Here is a 23,472-nt window from a genome sequence, read left to right as displayed (position 1 = left end):
AACAAAAGATGTTTACGAAGTACAGGAGTCTTATATATTTACTATCCCGTTTGTACCACGTCGATTTTGAATCCTTGAGTAAAGGGAAACGGTTGTCTAGACTTGGTTTATACTCGGGCAGATATGTTAGATGAGGAAAAACAAGAAAGATGTATGTCTCTCCGCACCTTAACTTCAGTAAAACACCATCAATTTCGATGATTTTTTGTTGTTCCTCGGACAATTATAAATTTGATAAATTTGAAGATAAGCAAAATCTGCAGAACTATGCAACAACGAGAGTAATTTCAAGCAAAATTGGGCTACATAGCCGTAGAATGATATGTAGCGATATGCAGCTAAATATAGTGGTATAAAGCTTTATAATAGCTATACGATAACACTAACTTCGGACAAGACTTTCGTACCTTTCGTACGGGGCCAATTTTTATGTTTTTAATTAACTAATTGTTAAGAAAAGACAGAATTGTCTAAAGCTCTCAAAATAATCCTTGCTGATCTCTTCTGTAAAAAATTATGGACGAGGAAAGTGTTTTTTTTACAATTATTTATAGACTGGTTACATCCACTCGAAATTCCCGAGGCGAAAAAGAAGCGTAAAAATGAAGGTAAACATCGACAATATTTGACATTTTCAATCAATGAAGCTATAAATAATTACTTCAAAATCATAATAGTAGATTATGTCAGTTATTAACGAATTTACTTTGTTCTGAGCACCCCTAAAAGGAAACCACAAGACAACTTGTTTTGTCTTTATTGAAAAACAAGAAATCCTATTTTTACAAGGGATCAAAACAGTAAAAAGAAAAGTTTTTTTTTCAATTACTTAAATGTTGTGAATTTGTATTTGAACGGTCAAAGATTAATTTAAAATGCTCGCATATTTACCAAACATAACCTAACAGTAAAACTGTTAAAGGCATTTTCTTAAAATTGGAAATGGAGGATATTTAATAAGGAATACAAAAACTGTTGCGTACACTTCGAAAAACACACAAGAAGCCATCTCCATCATTTGTACTTTTGACAAGTGAGGTATTTTAATATAAAAAAATTCTGGTAAAATTGCTGTCGAATCAAATCAACTAAAGTGAGATTACGTTTAAAAGTACCGTACACTGAGGATGATCTATTTTTGCGTGTGTTCACACATTTTTGAGATTGATTTTCTGAGTGATATCGCCAAAACTTGAACCAATTTTGGTGAAAGTAAGTACAATGGTTCGGCGATCCAGACAAGCTATAGCTCGTTTGAATCGTCTTTTAATTCTAGGAAATAGGGATCTTTTACTTTTTCGATTGGTATCTCTATCTCGAGCTATCACCAAAAAACTTTTTACACCACCACCCCTTGACATGATAAAACTTTTCACGTGTTCATTTCGAAAATGGGAAACCAACCGAAAAAGTATAAGATTCCTATTTCTTAGAATTGATAGATGATTCAAACGAGCTATAGCTTGCCTGGATCGCCGAACCATTGTTTTCAAATTTGTTCAAGTTTTAACGATATTTCTTTCTTCATAAAAAGACTGCTGTCACTGTATTTATTTATACGTTCTTTAACAAAATTAGTTTACAAATAATGTATTTCATTTAAATCCTTTGAATGTGGTAATGTTCCTAAAATGGACGCAACATTGCCACGTTGAATAACCAACCCTAATCTTTGAATTAGGTAGTTCTTCGCTCGTTTTTCGTATGTTTTTTCCGTAATTCTGCTGCCAATTTTTTTAATTAAATCTAAACCGCATTTGCCAATCACGCCAGAGGTTTCCGTTGCAATCGGAACGAATATGAATTGGCGATATCACTCAAAAACGCAAGGCAAATATTATTCAAAATATCTTCTAAAAATAAACAATTCTCTGTGGACTACTTTTTAAAATTTCATTTGTTATAACTTTGGCAAATGAGCCACATTCTAATTCCTCCAGAAAATTCTATACTCGACAGACTGTTTTAGTGCCGTTAAAATTTAATGTGTGCAATTATGAATTTGGCTAGTTGTTTCAAGCAAATTTCGATTTTTAATTGGCAGAGCCGGATTAACACGATGGGCTTTAGGGGCTTAGCCCGTTGGCGCTGGATAAAAGTGGCGCTGGAAAATTAATAATGAATCGTGTTTAGTTTACTGGTTTCATTAGAATAAACTACTTTTACCGATATTTTAAAAAAATTTGCTTGCGGCGCATTTATGTCATCTCTTAAAAAGATAAGGCATCACAGTTTTCACATTTTCTTGTTTGGAAATTCCTGATAGCCACTGTATCCAAAATACTGGGAAATCAGGAAAATTAAACTTCAAATTCTTGATTGGAATTTTATTTCCGATAAGAAAATCAGTTTTATCATCGGGAAATTTCAGCTCTCAACATACTCGTTTAGTAGTAGCATAAGTCATTTAGAGGTAATATCATGGCAGGATGTAAAATTGTTATTCAAAATCAATCCAAGATATCTGCTTGCCTCAAAAAAGGTTTTACTTATCGACGAATTTTGTGTAAGGCTAACCATGAAAGAAAATAAAGTTGCACACGGAATGTATAGTCTTGAAAGTTTCTTGATGGAAAGATTCTAAAAATTCTTTGCTCGCTTCGCTCGCGGTTACTTTCTCCTTCCTTTCACTTTTAAATGAATATCAGCAAAATGAAAAAAAAAACTAGGCCCACCTTATGGGTAGGCCAGGTCCTTTCACTGACTGAATTTTTCAATCAATTTTTGCGATTGTTATAAAAATATCATAAAACTGTTGCACTTTTCGGGTCCTAGCCTAGGTATGAAAAAAAAATCGAAATGATTTCTGGATTATTACTTAAATACTTTCCATTAACGAACCTAGCCTCAGAAATTTCAGTCCTCTCGATTCGAAAACTTTTTTGGAAATATACATTCAGAATTACTCGAGCTACCGTATTATCAATCTTCGAGACGAAAATTCTTTTGACAATATCACAGAGTTCACCCGTTCCTTTATAGCTCATCTTCAAACTTAACCTCAGGAATTTCATTTCTTGACGATAAAAAAAATGGAAATCCTCAAGTTATCGTGTTATCAAGAGACGAGACAAAAATTCTTTTGGGAGTATCATAGAGATCGCATCGCCCGTCCGTTTTAGACTATCTTCGAACTTAACCTCAGGAATTTAATTCCTAGTCGATTAAACGAGCCATCAGAACAGTCGGAGCGTTTGCTGCGACTGAGCCCCGTACAAACCCGTATATCTATTGCGTACGTGACCCTATTGCGTCTGTCACCCTACTTTGACCGTAAACCTATTGCGCCGGTTAATGTAGTTAAAGTAAAATTATTATGTAATGTGTACATCTTAGAAATTGCGCATAGCGCAATTACGAAGCCCCGTACGACGTTCCTTTCAAATGAAACAAAAATTTCAAATAGCCCTAAAATTTTAATTTATTGAGTATAAATACACATAGGGCCCTAGTACCGGCCTTAGTCCGAGGACCCAATTTTTTTTTTTCAACTACATTCTATTCGGCCTTCGATTACCTTCTAAATTAAAAAAAAATTACGACAAACAGATGAAATTTACGCGAGTTGTATGTAAAATACACATAGGGCCCTAGTACCAGCCTTAGTCCGAGGACCCAAATTTATTTTTTTTCAACTACATTCTATTCGGCCTTTGATTACCCTCCAAATGAAACAAAAGATACGGATAACGGATGAAATTTGCTCGAGTTCTATGTAGAATACACATAGGGCCCTAGTAGCGGCCTTAGTCCGAGGACCCAAATTTATTTTTTTTTCAACAACATTCTATTCGGCCTTTGATTACCTCCCAAATGAAACAAAAATTACGAAAAACGGATGAAATTTGCTCGAGTTATATGTAAAATACGCATAGGGCCCTAGTAGCGGCCTTAGTCCAAGGACCCAAATTTAATTTTTTTTTCAACAACATTCTATTCGGCTTTTGATTACCTTCCAAATGACACAAAAATTACGAAAAACGAATGAAATTTACTTGAGTTCTATGTAAAATATACATAGGGCCCTAGTAGCTTTTCACTTCTAAGGCCCTAACTCACGGTCCACTCACCCGATTTTAAAAAACTTTTTTTTCCTGGATTGGTATTGACAATACCTATCATTTGCCGTGTCATTTACATTTCCATCGTTTATTTTGCCATAAATATCACCAAAAGACCTTAAATCACTTAGGTGGCCCTAACTCACGAAGGGCCGACCCGAATATGCCCATCTTCGAACTTAGCCTCACTATTTTGACTATCTTTCAGGGAAAAAAAATTTTTTGAAATCGGATTTGATTTACTCAAGATATCGACGTGACGGACAGACGGACCAAATTTTTATTGCGGATTCGTCATCTATGAACATAGGCAAACACTTTGCCCTTACCGTCTGCTTCGAATTCCATCAATTACACACGGCATCGTAATCCTATAAGCCCCTTCGTACTTCGTACGGGGCTAAAAACATTTTTGGAAATCCGTGGCAAATTACTTAAGTTATCGTTTTATCAAGGAATGAGCAAAGTGTCACAAATATTTTAGGGTGTTTATTATCCGTCAGACCCATGACTTTCAGTCAAGATAATTATTTACGCCCGAAGTAAAACTTATCTAGGGTACAGAATGTTGCAATCCAGTTTACGTTCTTATTACCATTTCTCCTTATTAGGATATTGTTAGGATATCGACACTAATATTATTCGTTTATACGTTCACGAAAAGTAAAACCCATATTTTTGTAATTGGCGCTCGAAAACTAATAGCCCCGTGGCGCTGAAAACCTTAATCCGGCTCTGTTAATTGGTATTCGATGTTGACGTTGTATCCTTCTAACGTTCTCACATCAAATTATTGGATTGATGATTTTAAATCTACCCTCGCCTCGGCTGATTTTATGAGCTTATTGATAAGTTATACTTCCCAGAGGTGAACCCACGAAACGAAAACATTGATTCGCCACACCATTTTCGAAAGCAGAAACAAACTTACAGTTCGAATGTGAAAAGTTCGCTTTTATCCCCATCACGGGAGAGAAAGTGCTGCTTTCTCACTAGAAATGACATTCGACCAGTCGTCAAGAAAACGCAATGTTCTCAGACCTATTGAGCGGAGGAAAATAAGGCAAAACACAAAATGTGCATGAAAAATCAGAATAGGAAAAACAATCATTTTATTAACCGACTTTTCCCTGCTGTTGCAATTATAGAAAATTGTACAACAAATACTCGCAAATGAGATCTACAAACCCACACACGAAATGCCTCCTCTCTCCGATATCCGCTGTCGATAATCTAATATTTTTTAATTAATGCACTCAATATTTTGTAATAAAGCTACACCGAATGACAATAAATCCAATCGAAACAATTTATTATTATCGTTAGCCCTGTAATGGTACATCAGCCGTGGATAAATTTGTTGCCCCAATTAAGCAGGTAGTTCCTTGAACAATATTACACGATGTCGGGATTAACCACTTAATCGGGTGGAAAAAGAATGTGTCGTAGATAAATGTATGTATAATTTCGTGTATACAGTTCAAATCCGCATTGGCAAACCAGACAGTCTCGATTTTGAAAAAAAAAGTGTAAATGTTAAAATTACCTTTCTAATATCGTCATATAACATGGGGTATGGTTGATAACAGAAAATTACCATAAGAGTGTGCTAATCCCTTGGATTTTCTACAATTGTTTCATTTAATTAAAAAAAGCTGATATAAAGCATGGATATTCATTCGGAAAACGACAGTCGATTTTTACTATTGTTCGCATTTTTATTAAAGTTTCATCGGACGAAAAGGTTTTCATTTATTCCAACGCAAAAAAAAACTAAAACAACAACAGAAAACGTTATCCGTCTCCGGCGCATAACAAATATTTTTTTATTTTAATTACGTGAACTATAATACGAACCAATTTTTCCATATATGAATGTGAACGAGAATTTATGGTTTTAAAAATTTAGTTTTCTTTTTCGTTTCGGATTTTTCATATTATTTTTATGAGCTTTTATGAGCTTTCTTTTTTGCTCGTGGTGAACAATAAGAATTTATCTGATCTGTGAAATTGTTTACTAATTCAACAACAACAAAAATGGATAATGTTTTACGATGTTCAATCATTTTGGTAAGTTAAAAAAAATCCTCTGTATATAGTCGAGCGTATCGTTTATTATAGTATAGGTACGTACGTTAGGGTGGGTCGTATTTTCATTTTGTTTTTATTTTAAAATGCCTGGCCCCAGGCTGTACTCAGAATTGACCAAGGAATCCGAAACAGCAAAAAAAAAATTTAAAAATTCATTTTTCCCTTGCCTCTTGGCTGATTTTTGATTTTTGGGGTAGTAGCATGAAATTGCACACAATGTTGACAGATATCTCGGGCAGTTGGGAACAGAAGACATTGCTGCTAACTGTAGTGAATAGCTGAGGAGTCCAGCTATGAAATACCATAAGAACGTTGTTGTTCTTCGCCTTCACTCGGGCAGGGTAACTCTGTCAGTGTTCCCAACTAAGACTTTTCATCCAAAAATTTCAACTTTATTTGCAAACAAAATCGGCAAATGACGACATAATGCATCGTGTGAGGTATGTCTGAACAGGTAATCTCATAGAGAATCCATTGCAGAGAAGTTTTTTGATAACAAGTTGAAAAAACTCATAGGAGCTTTGTTTTTGAAGCCAAAAGTTGGCAATTTTTTGGTAGAATGAAAAAGTCAAATGAACAAAAAAAGCAAATTTTGAAATTTTTTGTCGAAAAGTCTTACTCGGGAACACTGACAGAGTTACCCTGCCCGAGTGAAGCTGAAGAACAACAACGTTCTTATGGTATTTCATAGCTGGACTCCTCAGCTATTTTATACAGTTAGCAGCAATGTCTTCTGTTCCCAACTGCCCGAGATATCTGTCAACATTGTGTGCAATTTCATGCTACTACCCCAAAAATCAAAAATCAGCCAAGAGGCAAGGGAAAAATGAATTTAAAAAAAATGTTTTTGCTGTTTCGGATTCCTTGGTCAATTCTGAGTACAGCCTGGGCCAGGCCTTTTAAAATAAAAACAAAATGAAAATACGACCCACCCTAACGTACGTTCGGTACGTTCCGTATACTTGATTGATTGAATGATATTTTATGGCAATGACATAATACGACAAAGTGGAATAATGCTGGGAACAATATGGATTTAACGTTCAGAAAAGAGTGTCTGCAAATTTCGGAATTTATTTCATCAATGGGGTTGAACTATTATTTTTTGAGTGGATTGGTTTTCCTTCGCTATGAAACTGTACGGAAAATTAGGGTGACTCTGAATTGAAAGTTTTAAGTAGCGTGCAAATAGGACGAAAAAGAGCTGATTGTCTATGAAACCATTGCCATTACGCCCATTTGGGTATAAATGTTTATTAGCATTTGACGATCGATTATTTTGAATGAAGACATGGCAAGCAAATTTTTGTTGACGTAAATCGAATGTGTGGAATTAGGTGCTTATAAACAATCAATAAATGAATTTGAGGATATTTCGGTGAATTTTTCTGTTGAGGAGAAGTGGGATTTTCTGACTTCAAAATTGAGCTCAAGTCTTGAATGTCGCAAAGTTTTGGTTCTGGAAAATGTTCATTTAACGACTGTTTTACAGAGCTTTATAAAATTGTAACGTCAATTTGCGGGAAATCTACTTTTGTGGGAACTCAGGAAAAACTTTAAAAAATATAGGAAAATCTTTTCCCCAAAAAAGTCCCTTGCAAATTGATAATACAACGATTCGCAGGTTCGCTTAGGAAATGCTTAAAATAGTGACGGAAAGACTAATGATATAGACCAAAACGGTACCGCACCTAGTTATACTATTGTACTGAATACGCTACCTCAGTACAATAAGAACTTTTCTGAGCAGTTATTTGATCACTTACACTTTATTGATTAAAAGATCACTTTTCACAAGTTGTTGTACAAACCCCGTCGTTGTCGTAGCATGATTTTTCTGTCGTTCAATGATTACGTTCATTAAAATTTCATTTTTTTTAAATTAATTTTTATTCCAAACTATAGTAAAACTGGTAAAAAGGAACTGAATGTCGTAATTTTATACATTCGTTTCTATCTAACTAACTACTTTCAATATCATTTCAACGTTATTCGACTGAAAGTGTCATCAAATCGAGATGCGGTTTGATTTGTCAACGAAATTCCCGGTGATATTTTCATTCAAAAATATTGGCCGCAACGAATTTTTGGCACATGTTTCTTGACCAGCCAATCTTTTTCAGTTCCTCGATACTTTTTAATGGTCCTTTAACGTTCCTAAAACCAACAAAAATGTAAAATTAATTTTAGATTTTTCAAGCGCTTTTAATCGATGTGCAAAAGACAAATAATGTGTGCAGGGAGTTGTTTGTCGAACTACCAACCAGCTCTGTGATTTGCAATCATTCAAGCTCATCACGGCACTTGCCAATAAGTAAAGAAAATTGCACGAACGACCGACGTAAGATATTCAGAGAAAACGTGAAAAACGAGTTGATGCTGCATAACAGATACGCGAGTGACGATCGAATTCCATAAAAAATATTCATCTCTTCATAGAGGACCAATTAGGTATCTAGTATGAAACGTTTGGTATAATTTCGACTCAACAAAAAGTACTCAGTGTGGGAGCCGTGAGAGAGCGAGCTGTCAAGTAAACAAAGCAAAAATTTTAAAAAATTCTATTTTGTCTCTCACACGGAGTACTTTTTTGATAAGTGGAAATCAAGCCTTAGGTTTCACCGCTTATCTGGAATAAAATGTCCAAGTTGCATGAGATGCAAGATTTTGAGAGAGTAAGCCTATGAAATTCTCACACAAAATCGTATTTTTTCACGCATTGTTAAGCGTGGATAGGAGTTGGCTCATCCGTTTACATGACAATTACACAAATTCCAGTGAATCGAAATGAATTTTTGAGAGAAAACTTTGTACTCAACGGTGACAAAATTAAATCGTGTAAACGGAGCTTATGCGATTCGTGCATTAGGCAGTATACAGTGTTAACGGAGAGAGATTTCGGATAAATTTAACTGGTCTCAAGGACAATGTCAAAATGACAATAGCTATGTAGCTATGAATATGCTTGTTGTCGTTGCTGGAACCTACTAATTACATAATGTGAACGGACTTGAGTCACGGCCCTTCACTAACGTAGGGCCATGATGATGCAAATGCATAACCCAACAAAAATCTCTTCGACAAAAGTGTGACGCAGTCTATGAAGTACAATTTCTAAAATGAATGATATCGCTAGAGTTGACGCTTTCAGCTTCGTTACGCAAAAATTAAATTTTACACCCAATTAGTTCAAACAAGCTGGCTCAGTTTTCCTCATCATCTGCCAAAAAATTTTCACCAAAAAAATCTGCGTCGCATGTGGCAACCAAATTTTATTGCTGGTCTGTTCCTGAACATCTGCCACTTTGCGACGCAGACTTTTTTGGTAAAATTTTTTGTTGTTTCCAGTCAAATTTTTTTTTGGTGAAAATTATTTGGCAGATGATGAGGAAAACTGAGCCAGCTTGTTTGAACTAATTGGGTGTAAAATTTAATTTTTGCGTAACGAAGCTGAAAGCGTCAACTCCAGCGATATCATTCATTTTAGAAATTGTACTTCATAGACTGCGTCACACTTTTCTCGAAGAGATTTTTGTTGGTATATCAGTCGTTTTAGAAGTACTTTTTAGAACAGTTGTAATTAAAAAATTTGACGAAAATCGAAAATTTGACGAAATTAAAAAATTTGACGAAAATCGAAAATTTGACGAAAATCGAAAATTTGACGAAAATCGAAAATTTGACGAAATTCAAAAATTTGACGAAGAAAGTAACTCTATCTGCCACCATTCACAAAATAACTCTAAAACTCTAATTGACCCACCCATTTCTAACTTTCGACATTTTTCACATATGCATGCCCCTCTGTTCTACTCGTAAAACTCTGAGACTTTGCCGAATAAAGTAACTCTCTATCTCTCAAAAGCCAAAAAATATTAGTCCTTTCATCCTACGCTCGAGTAGCTCAAAATTTGGTCACTCTGACCACTCTAGCTCAACCGGATCTGCACTAATTTTTCTAAATATTTTTTTGTTCGATTCGTATGGCGAATACCATTCATTCAATGGGTCTCCCACCTCAGTAGGTTTCAATACAGCTGAGCTACAGCCGAAAACACGTTACCAACCCTCGAAAACCACACTCAGAAACCACTTCGAGGCCAATAAAACAAAATTCTGGTTTTTCCTGGGGTAGTGGCGTATCACATTTTCATTTTTATGCCCACCCTGAGGCTCCTGCGAAATTTCATGGAGATTGGCTGACTAGTTTCCGAGATCGACCGTCGATAGATAGATAGATAGACAGAAACATACAGAGTAAGTTGAAGGATTTTGATTGTTTGGAAAAAGTCAATTTGGTGCATTTTCTATGAAAAGTGGCAATTTCAAAACGATGTATCTCCGGTAATTTTAAAGCTACATAGTGATAGCTCGAGTGATAGCTCGTTTTACTCGTATTTGAAGCGAGAATATGATAGAATAGGTTTTGTGGTGATATAGACCAAAGGGTAGAAACTGAAATGGTCGGCTATACATAGTTGCCGCGTCTCAAAAAAAATTCTTCGTTCTTTTTTTGGAAGGTAGACTGCGTAGTCCTCCGCTATCGCTCCGGACATGATTCTCAATAAATCCGTAAAACCTAGACCGTCCATTCAGTACGTTTTGTAAGTCGAAGTTCCCTTGTCAATAAGGTGACGGCTTTTTTGTTTGACTCTTACCTGTAGCTAAGAATTTGAGCAGCTGTTTTTATGCCAATTTTCGACAACTTTTGCAGGTCCCTTTCATTTCCGGTGTTGAGTATTTTCAAAATTCGTAGTCTGTCATCGGTTTTTTTCGGTTTCGATTTCAATTTTTCGCCAGCTCCTGTGCCTGTAATTCAAATCGAATTTTGGATGAATCACCCGCTTGCTTCAAATAATAAAATTCAAACCTACCAACTGTTCGAGTAACTTTACCGCGTTGCACTGTGCTCCTAGTTTCGGCCACAGCTTGACGCTTGCTTGGCTGAGAAATGCAACGCTGCTGCGGTGAACCGATGCGATCAACAATTATACGTGGTGATAACGGAAGACGATGATGTATACTACGGTTGGGGTTCCTTTTCACCGCTGTGCTCATCGGAAATTTGTGGGATGTGCGTGTCGGAGTTTCACAGAAGTGAGTGTAATCCACTGGTGACTGCACTTGCAGTGGTGGACGAGTTCGGTTGATCATTTCAACGGCGTATCGAGTGCTTTCAAAATCGCATGCAGGTGCTACCTTACGGATAATTAACTTTCCGATCGGGGTGCGTACGTTATCAACAGGAATCCTTTTTGTAATCTTCGGTGAATCAATTATCGTCGTACTGCTTACCATATCTTCTATTGCCTCTTCACTGTTCTGACGCATAGATTCGTGCCGAGCGTTGATAGCAAGCTTTCCACCCAAAGCCGTTCCAGGGAACGAGTCACACTTTCGAACAGTTTCACACTGGCTGGCGTTTCGCTGCATGGTTTCCGGTGTTTCCGAATGGACAGTACTTGTGTCGATAAATTGCTCGTCTACGTTGAACAGTATCCTATTTTCTAAGTGGTCGTAATTCATCGCCACTTTTACGGCTGGATCTAAAGCTTTCACCGGATTGTTTGCTGAACTAATCAAAGCACTCTGTTCGACAAGATCATTCAGTTCGGCTTCCAAGCAACTTGATGAAATCATATTTGGATTCGGTTCGTTGGTATCCATATCCCTGTCCGAAACTGCTTCAGTGTCTTCGACTACGGTTGACAGCATTGGAGACTGAATCAATGTTGCTGTTGAAGCAGGGCAAAACGATACATCAATGGATGGATTTTGAACGTTCAACCTGACCTTCAGCTGATCAAGCATCTCCCTGTTGAAGCCATAAAAAATTAGATTTTTCTTCTCCACATTTTCGCCCATCTAAACGTACGCAATTGCTGCTCGATTGATTTCTCTGCCGTCGGTCATTTCATCTTTGATTACATCCTCCAAGGATTTCACAATATTCAACACATCGTCTTTATCGGGCGGAAAGGTTGACTTTCGGATTGACCTCACTGCGTGCGACGAATCAAATCTATGGTAGTTGGCATCCTTGGCCATCGACGCTTTATTCCAATTCACCGATCCGCCAGATCCCATTCCAGTTTGACGGGTCGCAGCAGATGATGCTACGTTGGTGCTGTCAATGAGAATTGCTCTAGAATTCAATTTATAAATGCAGAGAATCGGGCACGAAGACATACCTCTTAACACCGACTGTGCTGGTACGGGCGTTTCGACTGGATGATAAGGTTGCCCTTTTCGCCTTTGGGTTCAAAACTGACTGTCTCGTGGTGGTGGTGAGTCTTCTCTTTGAAATCGAATTCCCGAGCGTTGATTGACTCGTCTGGTCACTTGTCAATCTGCTCGATAGCGACGCCCTAGTCTGTCTTGTAACTAATGGTGATTGTTGTTTCATTGACCGAAAAGATGAATTTGGCGTTTGATGGGACGTCTTGACCGGTGTGTTTGATTTCTAATTTTCCAGCTTTTTAAACGGCTGAGGGCTGACAATGAAAATGATCGTTACCTGAAATTCATCGATGATGGCATTCAATCGAGGAGTGATCTTGATTTGTTTGGCGTCAGCCACGAAATTTAGCGTTGACAACGTTTCACCATAGTCCCTTTGGAATGGGCTAACGCAACCCAATAATGTCACATAGCAGTCCTCTTTCAACGAGCCTGCAGATGGAAAAGGCAACAAAGAAAACATGTTAAACGAAAACTACAAGGCCGTACAACATGACTACCTCGCAAAATGTAGGTGATGAGTGAGTCTCTGAATGGTATATGCTTAGCACCACTCGACATAGCAACAAATACTCGTTTGAATGCTGACAAACTTTCATTAATACTTTTGCCTTCGGCATGCGCCTCGCCTATGGTACCGGTTTTGCGCACACCCTCCGATCCAGCTAAATCGACAAAATTGATTAGCGATTCCCTTTTAGTGTTCTGGCTGGACTCGATCCCAAGATAAATGGTAAACACTGCATGTGAACGGGAGCTGGCCGAATTCATTTTGGTACCTCGTACACGTCGATTTTTCGTACCTTGTACCAAAGTGGCATTCACTTCACATTCATTTTGCACCAATTTCTTGGTCGGTTCGCACGCTCTTTGGTCTGTAGGAGAAATAAATTCTTCAAGAAGCAGAGTGAATGAAACATTCGGAATGATTGTGTTCTTTCCGTTAATGAACGCGGTGTACAATGGTTCCGTCGCTCGGCTGTGTTTTTTGCTTTCGGCATGGAGGAGTGAGAGTTAATACAACTAGGGACAACACATGCATGACACGTCAACCAAAGCAAATAACACCGAAACTATGTAACCGACAACATTTGGCTATTTGAACTTGAAAAATGTTCAGGCAGCGACAGATCGAACAACTTCTGCATTTCAACAGTCAATTTACCCCTTTTGTAGAGTGCTTCCTGTGGATTTTGTACCAACAAATCAAACACCTGATCGTTGTACACTTCCACAAAAGAAATGAAGACCTGGACGGCCTTGCCACACGAGAAAATGGAATTCAGGGCGCGTCGAGTCATTCCACTGTTGTCCGAATTCATCTACGATAAAATGGCGAAAAGGGAACACGATTCCATTTATTTGGCATTCCGTACATTCGCAGTATTTTGTATCTTACACTTGCGTTGCTTTCGAATCCCATCGTGTATGTTTTGCCGCTGCCAGTCTGACCACTTGCCAAAAACGTACAATCGTAGCCTTCCAACGATTTTTTAACCATTGGCTCCACTAAAATTTCGTAGACTTTTTTCTGGTCTGGAATATTGATGACATGGTCGAACGTATAGAGTTTATGTTGACTGCCAAAGCTAAGTATCTATTTCCAACGGAATCCAAAATCCATTAGACCGTCAACAAAATGCAATTTACTTGACCTACTCACTTTGTCATTGACTTTTTCAAGAATCGCTCCATCAGCTGAAAGGCGCCACCTGATTGCCGTTCTAACGTGTTCGTTTTCTTTCATCGTTCAAACTATAAACGAAACTGACCAATACTTAGACCATCTTTTCTTTACGTAACTTTTTTTCTTCAAAGATGTCCAAAATTGACACCCTCACGATATCAAGTTGTCAGTTGACTCTGCAGACCAATAAGCATTCATAGAAACGAAAGATTTTTCGGCTGGGAAATGTACCAAGATTCTAAAGGAACAAGTTGTGAGTGACAAGGTTCAAGGTAATGAACAAAAACACAGACACGACACATTCATATCTCAATACAGTTTATCAAAGGCGGCACCGAAATTCGTGTTCGTTATTCGCCTAGTCGGTTGGCCTGTAGAGGCGTCACAATTTTTTTTTATAGTACTTCATTCTCACTGTACTATTTTTTGGTGTAACAACTTCACGTTGATTCATTCCCATAAAATGTCAGTGACAGCAGACTTTTGATGAAGAAAAGTACTAAATTGTAATAGATTTTACCCTTAGTTTCTAAACTCCATTCTCCTATTGGCCAATGTAGTTGAGTAGAGATGGCGCTGAATCGTCTCCGTACTCTGAAGTAAAAACATCAATTTAACTTTTGAGTTTCGTTGAACGTTTTGATTAAATTGCTTTCAAATCTTTAAAAAAACGAATCACCATCACTTCAATAGAAGATCGAAATTATCAGAAATAATTCTATTTATGTTTACGAACAATGATTTCATTTGTTTAGTTTACATCAGATTACACTGACGAGAACTGACAGGAGTTACGCCAACGACATTCATATATCATTTTCATTATATGTTACTCGTCAGCATAACCCCACTTTTCGTTAAGTTGTCATTAACGTCAATCAATTAACGTTAACTGCGTACAAATCTATCGTTCAATTCATTCGAAATGTCTTACAGTAAATCACACAGTAAATCTATTGACTTATAACAACATACTGTCAAGCACCGAAGCTGACTTTGACATCACCGTTAAAAAATCTGTTCTGGTGCTTGGCTCCCATCTATCGTCATTTGACTTTGACTTAACAAGCGTCAAATTTGGAGGCTTTAGTGATTGGAGCTGCCGCTTACGATTGTTTGCATTGCTGTTGTTTCTAATTACATACAAATTTTGTGAATGTACAGGTAATGCTACACATTTTTTGCAATCACTTTGGACTTGCGTCAATAAACCCCATTACGAACACGAATTACAAGGTCATGCGAGAAGAAAATCGTCTGGGTTCAATCTATTCAAATGAACGGGGCGATTGGGATCTAGCTCGGCTGAAATCGTAAGTGAAAATTAGTAATTAGCTAAAAAAAACTCGATTCCAGTAGTTCCAAGGGCGCTGTTATTAACCACAATAGGTTTCTTCCAACGTACGGTAAAAACGAATTTTGACAGGCCGAAAACAACCGACCGTCATCCACAGAAGCAAACATAACCACAACTTAAAACTTCAAAGTGAGGTTGTGTTGGCTTCTCTGTGGACGACGATTGACATTTTGAATGACCTTGGAAGAAACCTATCACTTAAGGACAACAGGCCTAACCGCAGCCTAATTGCTTGTCTCCAAATGGAGTCAGCCCACTTATCCCAAATGAGTCCATTTATAAAAGTTCGCAAGAAATTATGCCTCCATCTGTCGGTGAATGACAGTTTTACGATTAAGGGGCATGGTCGTTATTGCGGTCGTACATTTTTCAAAAACGATTGTGGTAAAAAGATAAAATACGTCACACACCAATGTAGGCTTTAATTTTACCGAAGCATCCATGCCTCTTAGAGGAGTTATTATGTAGAAACCATTTTCGCTCATAACTTGGAAAATCTGAAATAAACAATGGTTAACCTTCATGGATGGTCTCGATCCAATCAATAGAGAAAAAATCTGACGAACGAAAGAGCGTTGAAAATTTTAATTCTTTCAAATTTTCATAGACCCAAAATTGTTGGTAATTACGATTTCGATGATTACAATCATGGTGGTGAGGAGTTAGACAACAGTGTCCAGTACTACGACGAAAATACTCAAACTATGGACAACGATTTTAATGAGAATGACTACACAGAAGACGAATCTCTTATGTCAGCTGACAAACGGAGCCGTCATGCGGTGCGTATATTTTTACTTGAATGGTCAAATGTTACAATGCTTTTTCTTCTGAATTTTTCTGCAGCAACGTCAGAGTAAGAAGAGGACGGACAAAATCGTAGATCTGTGTCCGACCCGTGGTGTTCCCTATGCAATCACCGAGGATTGGAAAAAACGAGGTTTTAAACTTCAAGATGGAAGGAATTATACGGAAATAGTTTGTAACCATACCACTACGCATGATGCCTACGAGAGACAGTACAACAGAGTCAGTATACTCAGTATTCATCTTTGATTTGATTGTGGAATTTAATTGCAATTTTGTTCGGAATCCACTAGATTTGCTATTCATTAGGAAGGACCTTTGAATATGGTCAAGGAACGCACTGCTTTCAGCGTTACATCAGCAGAAATATAGATATTGAGTCAGTTCACGACAGTAATAATCGTAGATTCTATACTCAGGCATACTTTCGGCAAGGTTGCACCTGTGGATGGGCAACGGATGAGCTTGGATTGATTGACGATTATCATTCTGAAAAAATGTTAACTCTATGTTCAGAATTAGGTGGCCGAGCTTAACGTTGAGCTACTTATTGTGTTTGTAAAAAAAATTATTTATTTTTCGTGATTAAACATTGAATGTGAAAATAAACAAACAGAAATGTGTTGAATCGGCGTTGGGATTTAACAAAGATATTTGATATACCGTCAGGATACCGCGGGAAAAGTATCACCTGATTGTCAAAACTATCTCAAAACTATTTGAAAAAATTCCGCCAATTGAGCTGTTAAAGCCAAGGTTCTGAAAGAACAGGGTAAGACACCCACGAGGGCGGCTGACACACAAATTTTGACAAATAGATGCTATTTATTGAACATACTCATTACAGATTGTTTGAAATGTCAACTTGAAAAAAAAATAGTTTTTTACAGGTTGACATTTCAAACAATCTGTATTGAGTATGTTCAATAAATAGCATCTATTTGTCAAAATTTGTGTGTAACCGCCTTCGTGATCAACTCAGATGTGTCTTAACCTGTTCTTTCAGAACCTTGGTTAAAGCGTCATCCATAGAGCCATATGGAACAAACCTATAATTAGTCGTCAGTAGTCAGAATCTTTCATTATAAAGATAATTTGCCCCGACAAATGAAATAGTTATTTGTTCAACGAGGGAAGAGAAACTTGAAGAGATTGCATTTTCTCCGGTGACGTGTGACCCTCGATACACTCTGGCAAAAACAACACCCTCGAAATGTAATTTCCAACTTTTTTCCCGAGGTAAACACAATGTTTTTCACAACAAAGGCTTCCGAAGTTTCAGTGGAAGGGAGAAGATGACTATTTTCTCGCATGCGCTCTGAAAATTAAGCTTTTAATGTTGGAATATTGTCACTTAACTGTTCCGACGTTACAAACGAAATAAGGGGCCAAATAACCGTTAAAAAATATGTTCTGGTGATTGGTTTGCAGGGCATTGCTACCACTTATAACCGTTGATCAAAGCCATCAGATGACTCACAATGGTTGCACTCTTACCTGGCTCAATCACTCCTTCCGTTAACACTATATAGTAGAGTGGGGCATATCACTTTTATATTTCCATTTGTAGTGAGTGCGTGAACTGTACGAATTTAAAGTCTTTCATAGTTGCAATAATCAAATGTTGTTCTAATAGCTATTATTTGCAAAAATTTATAATTGTGCAGATTAGAAGAAGCTAACAAATCTATTTTTTAAGGGATAGAAGAGGATTTGCTGCGTAGGTCATTGCCGTAAATCCTTGTTTTTATAGTTTTTATTCCAAAAACGTTCGAAACAAAGCAATATACGATCCAGTGGCTCTCATAATCTGCAAATGAAGTTCAAAACAATTTTAGACACTCATCGGATCATCGTCGGTTCGTCGGAATTACCGTAGTAAATGTTTGCAAAGACGATTCAAAAAACGGCACAACTATTCCACACGGAGTCTGGGCCCGTAAGATAATCAAACCAATTAGACGTTGATTACGAATGTCCAGTTTGTACCAATCCAAAAAATAGGCGGCTTCACTTATATCAAAACTCTGGAAAAATCGCTGCATTCAGCAATCAATTTGTTCTTTTAAATGTCTAACCATAAGTTACAGCCATATTGAGAATCGTTCCACCCGCACAAAATATAAGAAGCTGAGTCAGCGCAGCTATACCATAGCAAATGTAAAGAATGGCTTCTGCGTCCTTGGCCTATTTTTTGTTTGTTGAACAAACGAACGTATTAATAAATGTATCGCAACTATTGAGGAAGTCAGATTGAAATTGAAAAGAACATCAAATTTAAATGTTATTTTAGTCGCGTCTAGGCAAGGCTGTATACAAGGTCACGCAAGAAACAGATACACTTGTTACACACCACAGTTGATGATAAAATAGCCGATTTCATACAAAAATTCACCTCTTGTGATGATTCTTGTCGTCTTGATGATGTGGTGAATTTTTTTTACATGTAAGATCATCAGACGTGGTGTGTTCCCGCGTATCGCGCGTATCTAATAAAATGGCGATCCCCCAAAGTATAAAGCTTGGCGTCTAGGCTATAGTGTGATTACTATTCTACTATTCTATCTAAAAAAGTAGTTTAATATAGAAAAACTGCAAAAATCGTCTCGTATTTCCAGAGTCGTTTAAGGCGAGTACACAGTTCCTGAAAAATGGTTGAAAAATTACTGAAAAAAGCAAACGGTCCCAAACGATCCACTGGCTGAAAAATGTGTGGAATTACCGTTGAAAGTTACCAATTTATTTACAAATACATTGATAACTTTGGAGAAATACCAACAGCACACACCCAGAAAAAGAAAATTCAGACAATACTCCGGGTATGTGTAAAATTTCTCGGAGAGGTGTAATATACTTCACTGACGTATATGATACATGGACACTGTTTTCTATACGTGAGACCTATTGAAAACGTAGTTACGTATTTCGGTTGTTTAATTTCAATATTCATGTGTTACGTATTGTGGTGGTGTACGTGGAATGTGAAACTTACTAGTGGGACGGAAGTTAAACCCTCACCACGTATGTTAAACGTATACAGTGGATGTTTGTCCTAAACAACGAATTTGCATCATATTGATATTTCGTAACACGAAGAAGATAAACGACAAAAAAAAAATTTTGTAAATTAAAAAAAATTCTCAACAATATTCTTTCAATTTTTATGAAGTACCTAGTTTCATTTCGTAATCATCTCAAAAAGTTGTTTAAGTTGAAATTATCTATAATTGATCCAAGTCCACAACTATCTTGCCACCAAGTCGTAACTAATTCTTCATTCTTTATGAACTTAAATTCAATTATGTTAAAAAAACGTTGTCATCATTGTTTATGTGCGTATAACGTGATCTAGGTAACTTATACGCCCCACACGTTTATGGCTTTCAAAGTACGCTGCAACAATAAGAAATGTCAACTAACACTACTGTATTGCAACATTAGAAAGATCGTTGGCTCATGATCCAGAGGTACCCGGTTCAATTCCCGAAGCAGTTAATTTTTAATTTGTAATATTTGTTACCAATAACTTCTGAAATGTATAATAATTACTGTCAACTGTTAATATGGTGTCTACCGTAGATGAATTCAATAAAATTTATATTTTTAAATCTTTGTGGAAGAGAAATACGTCTCGCACGTATTATATTCGAGCCCGCTGTATAACCTTACCACACTTTTTAACAGGGAGAACGAATGATATACGCATAGCACGTAGGAAATTTTGCTCAGTGCAATATTTGTATACCATTAAAATATAAATGGGTCACTTTTGACTGTTAGTCCACACATTTTTCAAATATTTTTCAGCCAATGGACCGTATTCTATTTTTCAGTTATTTTTCAACCATTTTTCAGGAACTATGTACTCAGCTTTAAAGTATGGTTTCCACTCAACAAAAAGTACTCCGTGAGAGGGCGAGCTGTCAAGTAGACAAAGCATGGAGTACTTTTTTGGTAAGAGGAAATTAAGCATTAGGAAAAACGTTGTTCCTAACGAATACTAAAATTATTTGTTGATCAAATTCGATTCCAGCCCTGTGACATTAGAAAAATTTACAATTTAGTGACAAAAAGTTATTCAATTGGATATTTAACAGCCCATGAAAAGTTGACATTCGACATCAAAATACTAAAATGTGCTCCCAGCATTTTTGTAGAAAATATTCGAATGACGATGAAATAGCAGTAGGGTGTATAAAATTCGACGACCGGTTTTAATTGTTTGACTTAGTAAAACATACAATAGACATATTCAAACAAGAAGTTCTAGATGGTTACTTATAATTTCCAACTTGGCGTGGGGTAATTTGGCACACGGTGCTAAAACAACGCATTTTTCAACAACGTAAAAGGTGAACTCGCACACGATTTTTTTATACCAAAATTTTGTAAAAGGAGTCATTAAGTCGATGACATGGCTAAAAAGCATTTGCAGCAATAAACTTGCGTGTGAGAGTTCACCTTTTACGTAGTTTAAAAGTGCGTTCTTTTGGCACCGTGTGCCAGATTACCCGATACCGTTTCTATCACTACAGTTGACAAACAAACAATCTTATGGAATAAAAAATCGGAAACCAAACTCTCTGTTCGAATCTGACTCACTCACTGTACTAAGTATGACTTACTAGTAGTAAATTGACAGATACACAGCACAGCACCAAAGCTGCTGATACAAAATGGGAAAAGATGTTTACTAAAAAGAGTTCGACCATATGATCGTTCATTTGAATTGTTTCCTGATGCTGACGAATCAGTACTTTCAATTTCTTGTTGAGTTCTTCATTTTCCGCTTTCGAATATTGAATCGTTCTCTCATTCTCGACTGATTAAAAAAAAAAAAATTGGCAAAGATAAAAAAACCCAAAACTGAACACATTGACAAACCGGTCTGCTGATCCTGAGTCAGTTGATCGAAATTCCGTTTAAGTATTCGAAATTCAGCCGATATATGCAAGCAAATTGCTACAAAAATTCCGTCCATTCCAGCCAAACCGAAGCAGCAGATTGTACCGGTTGAGCTAATGAAAATGTATGTAAATGCGTAAATCGGGTCTGCATACTCGTCGAACGGATATCTGTTAGAATTTTAGCTCGAGTTACTTTTTAATGACTCACAGCTGCTCACTGCTTGAGTACTATGACCATATTATGTCCACAATAATACTTACGCAGACTTGAACGGCATAGCCCGAACAATTTCTTTACCAGTATAATATTGCCGAACCATCGTTCCAAGTGGTCGAAGAGAGTACCCCGTGCTGGCCGTATTCGAAAAGCATATTAGAATCATTGCAGCCACCATAGCGACTCTAGTTGCTCGCAGATTTTCATATGATGATTCTGGTGATTTGTCTGCGAAGCTTTAAAATAAGTTGGCTCTTAATTTTCACGAATAGAAACAGCTGACCCTTTATCCATTTCTGTTTGATATCATTAAGCATTTTAGCCACTTCCGATCTGGTAAGCAACAGCATGATAAATTTCACTATGGTTACCCCTTTTGTCAGCGCTGGACATAAAGCATCCAATGCTAACGGTAAATTGTTTACATGTGTGTAGCTAAATGATACCTCAGCCGCCACTCCCAGTGCTAGAATCGTCAAACTCAGTATCGTAAACGGTAAGACTCTGAGGCTTAGCAATTTATCATGAGGCCAGTATCCAAGTACACGTAATGCAAATCGTGGTACTCGCAAATATTCTTTTTCGATTTCTTGTTCATCTAATGGCTTATCGGTGGGCGATGGTAGAAAACCCATGTCACTCAATAGCTGCTGGATGTACAGTGAAATTAAATTTGAACTCAGAAGATAGTTTTATAGAAAAAATTTCGGGTTTTATGTTGTGCTCGTTAAACATTCACCTCTCTCGTCAAGGCTTAAAACTTTACTTTGTTTGGAACACGTTTTATTCTGTGTCTTGAATTCTAAATATTTAATGCGGTTCTTGCCGGTAAAGTAAAAACTTTCATTGCGTACATTCTTTGTTCGGTCATATTAATGTGTGAAATGCGACAACCGTTGGTTTTAATATCATGTCACTTTCGTTTCAGGTTGCGTGAATCAAAAAATTCTTTAAAAGGAAATGAGATAAAAATTACGCTATTTCGGCGGAACCAAATGCATGCGACGCAAAAATCTAGAATTTTTTTACAGTGTGAAATTCAGGCTTTTAAATTTGTTTCAGGTATAAGGCAAGTCAATCCAATGCTGTATATGAGGAGATTATACCAATCGCTATTTTTTCACTGGGCCGTATCGCAAAAAAAAACTTGGCGGCTATCGCCGATATCGATGAATCTAACGTCGTAACCTCCAAAGTTCTGAAAGAACAGGTTAAGACAACCACGAAGGCGGGTGACACAATCCAAAATTTTCGCATTAAACGTGATAATATCATTCTAAAATAGTGAAAATAGGATTTAGGCTGTTAGAATGAATTTTTTTGTATTTGTTCTCTCTCTAAATATTCTTTACTATGTGTTTCTTTGACTAATAAAAAATACATTCGTCGAGTCTCTACCCGCGCGTGTTTGGTATCATTTGAAAGTAGAGACCCGCAGCAACGAGGTCTGATATGTTTTTCGCTTTTAAGCGGGTTTGTGGCGGCAACGGAGCCAATGAAAGTTCTCCGCAGTAGTAACATTTTCTCAATTTCTTGTCACACCCTTGGACAGCGACGGCCAACGGCTTCCGTAGTATCGTTGGACTCCTGGTGGACTGCTCTCTACTATCCACAGTCAAACTTTTTTGGTCGCTGATGTCCAAGAGATTCCGAAGCCGATAACCGCACACTGTATTTCGAAGTCTAGCGCTTCCACACACGGACCTTTCGACCCTTTTTGGGTATGTATCGCACCGTCTTTCTAAGCACAACAAATAAATCGTCTGTTTATTGGCCAGACAATTCAACTTTAAGTTCACAAATAATTTTTTTTCAACATACGACACAGCAAACTTTTTCAACTCTGCTGCCAAAAATAAAAAGACAACAAGAAAAAAGCTGTTCCACAAAATTGTCAAAATTGGCTTGAATTTGATTTTCATAAAAGCTAGATGAAGATTTCGCAGATTCATTCTTAAGTTCCATTTTACATATAAACTTCGCAGCCGTTGACGCAATTGTGTGTCACCGCCTTCGTGATCAACTCAGGGTTGTCTTAACTTGTTCTTTCAGAACCTTCATAACCTCAACATACAAAAATTCGATTATACCGTGCGTGCAACTAC

General features: G+C 37.1%; 3 protein-coding genes across 3 annotated transcripts; 1 reads left to right on the top strand and 2 right to left on the bottom strand.

Annotated features, from left to right (window-relative positions):
* The first annotated feature begins 5,754 nt into the window (after nucleotides 1-5,754).
* Nucleotides 5,755-16,856, top strand: LOC119084890. Its single transcript, XM_037195037.1, has 5 exons — nucleotides 5,755-6,131; nucleotides 15,244-15,392; nucleotides 16,044-16,218; nucleotides 16,283-16,465; nucleotides 16,537-16,856. Exons 1-5 carry the CDS (start codon nucleotides 6,099-6,101, stop codon nucleotides 16,777-16,779), a joined length of 783 nt encoding a protein of 260 aa, XP_037050932.1. The 5' UTR covers nucleotides 5,755-6,098; the 3' UTR covers nucleotides 16,780-16,856.
* LOC119084840 (kinesin-related protein 5-like) lies at nucleotides 8,024-14,263 on the bottom strand. The gene is made up of 10 exons (XM_037194937.1): nucleotides 14,056-14,263; nucleotides 13,792-13,989; nucleotides 13,558-13,714; nucleotides 12,893-13,267; nucleotides 12,670-12,824; nucleotides 12,344-12,615; nucleotides 12,028-12,279; nucleotides 11,027-11,967; nucleotides 10,811-10,961; nucleotides 8,024-8,309 (listed from the first exon to the last, which is right to left on the bottom strand). The coding sequence occupies exons 1-10, from the start codon at nucleotides 14,137-14,139 to the stop codon at nucleotides 8,210-8,212; spliced, it is 2,685 nt and encodes an 894-aa protein (XP_037050832.1). The 5' UTR covers nucleotides 14,140-14,263; the 3' UTR covers nucleotides 8,024-8,209.
* A 1,117-nt stretch (nucleotides 16,857-17,973) lies between the features above and the next one.
* LOC119084912 (odorant receptor 22c-like) lies at nucleotides 17,974-22,387 on the bottom strand. The gene is given in 7 exon segments (XM_037195068.1): nucleotides 17,974-18,053; nucleotides 18,118-18,270; nucleotides 18,332-18,430; nucleotides 20,869-21,065; nucleotides 21,128-21,318; nucleotides 21,412-21,575; nucleotides 21,577-22,387. Coding segments are annotated over 7 exon segments (1,284 nt in total). The 5' UTR covers nucleotides 22,003-22,387; the 3' UTR covers nucleotides 17,974-17,999.
* Nucleotides 22,388-23,472: the final 1,085 nt, after the last annotated feature.

This window comes from Bradysia coprophila, unplaced genomic scaffold (genome assembly GCF_014529535.1).
Source record: "Bradysia coprophila strain Holo2 unplaced genomic scaffold, BU_Bcop_v1 contig_94, whole genome shotgun sequence".
In the NCBI taxonomy this organism is placed as follows: Eukaryota; Metazoa; Arthropoda; class Insecta; order Diptera; family Sciaridae; genus Bradysia; species Bradysia coprophila.
The sequence above is the reverse complement of the archived record's forward strand: the minus strand, read 5'-3'. Positions and strand labels throughout refer to the sequence as shown.

What these genes read in the sequence shown, in the direction of transcription:
- LOC119084890 (XM_037195037.1), top strand. Translation starts at nt 6,099, where the DNA reads ATGGATAATGTTTTACGATGTTCAATCATTTTG. An exon ending in TACGATGTTCAATCATTTTG is followed by an intron (nt 6,132 to 15,243) that starts GTAAGTTAAAAA and finishes GTGAATGTACAG; the next exon opens with GTAATGCTACACATTTTTTG. An exon ending in ACGAGAGACAGTACAACAGA is followed by an intron (nt 16,466 to 16,536) that starts GTCAGTATACTC and finishes GGAATCCACTAG; the next exon opens with ATTTGCTATTCATTAGGAAG.
- LOC119084840 (XM_037194937.1), bottom strand. Translation starts at nt 14,139, where the DNA reads ATGAAAGAAAACGAACACGTTAGAACGGCAATCAGGTGGCGCCTTTCA. An exon ending in AGCACAGTCGGTGTTAAGAG is followed by an intron (nt 12,280 to 12,343) that starts GTATGTCTTCGT and finishes TCTCATTGACAG; the next exon opens with CACCAACGTAGCATCATCTG. An exon ending in ATCAATCGAGCAGCAATTGC is followed by an intron (nt 11,968 to 12,027) that starts GTACGTTTAGAT and finishes TGGCTTCAACAG; the next exon opens with GGAGATGCTTGATCAGCTGA.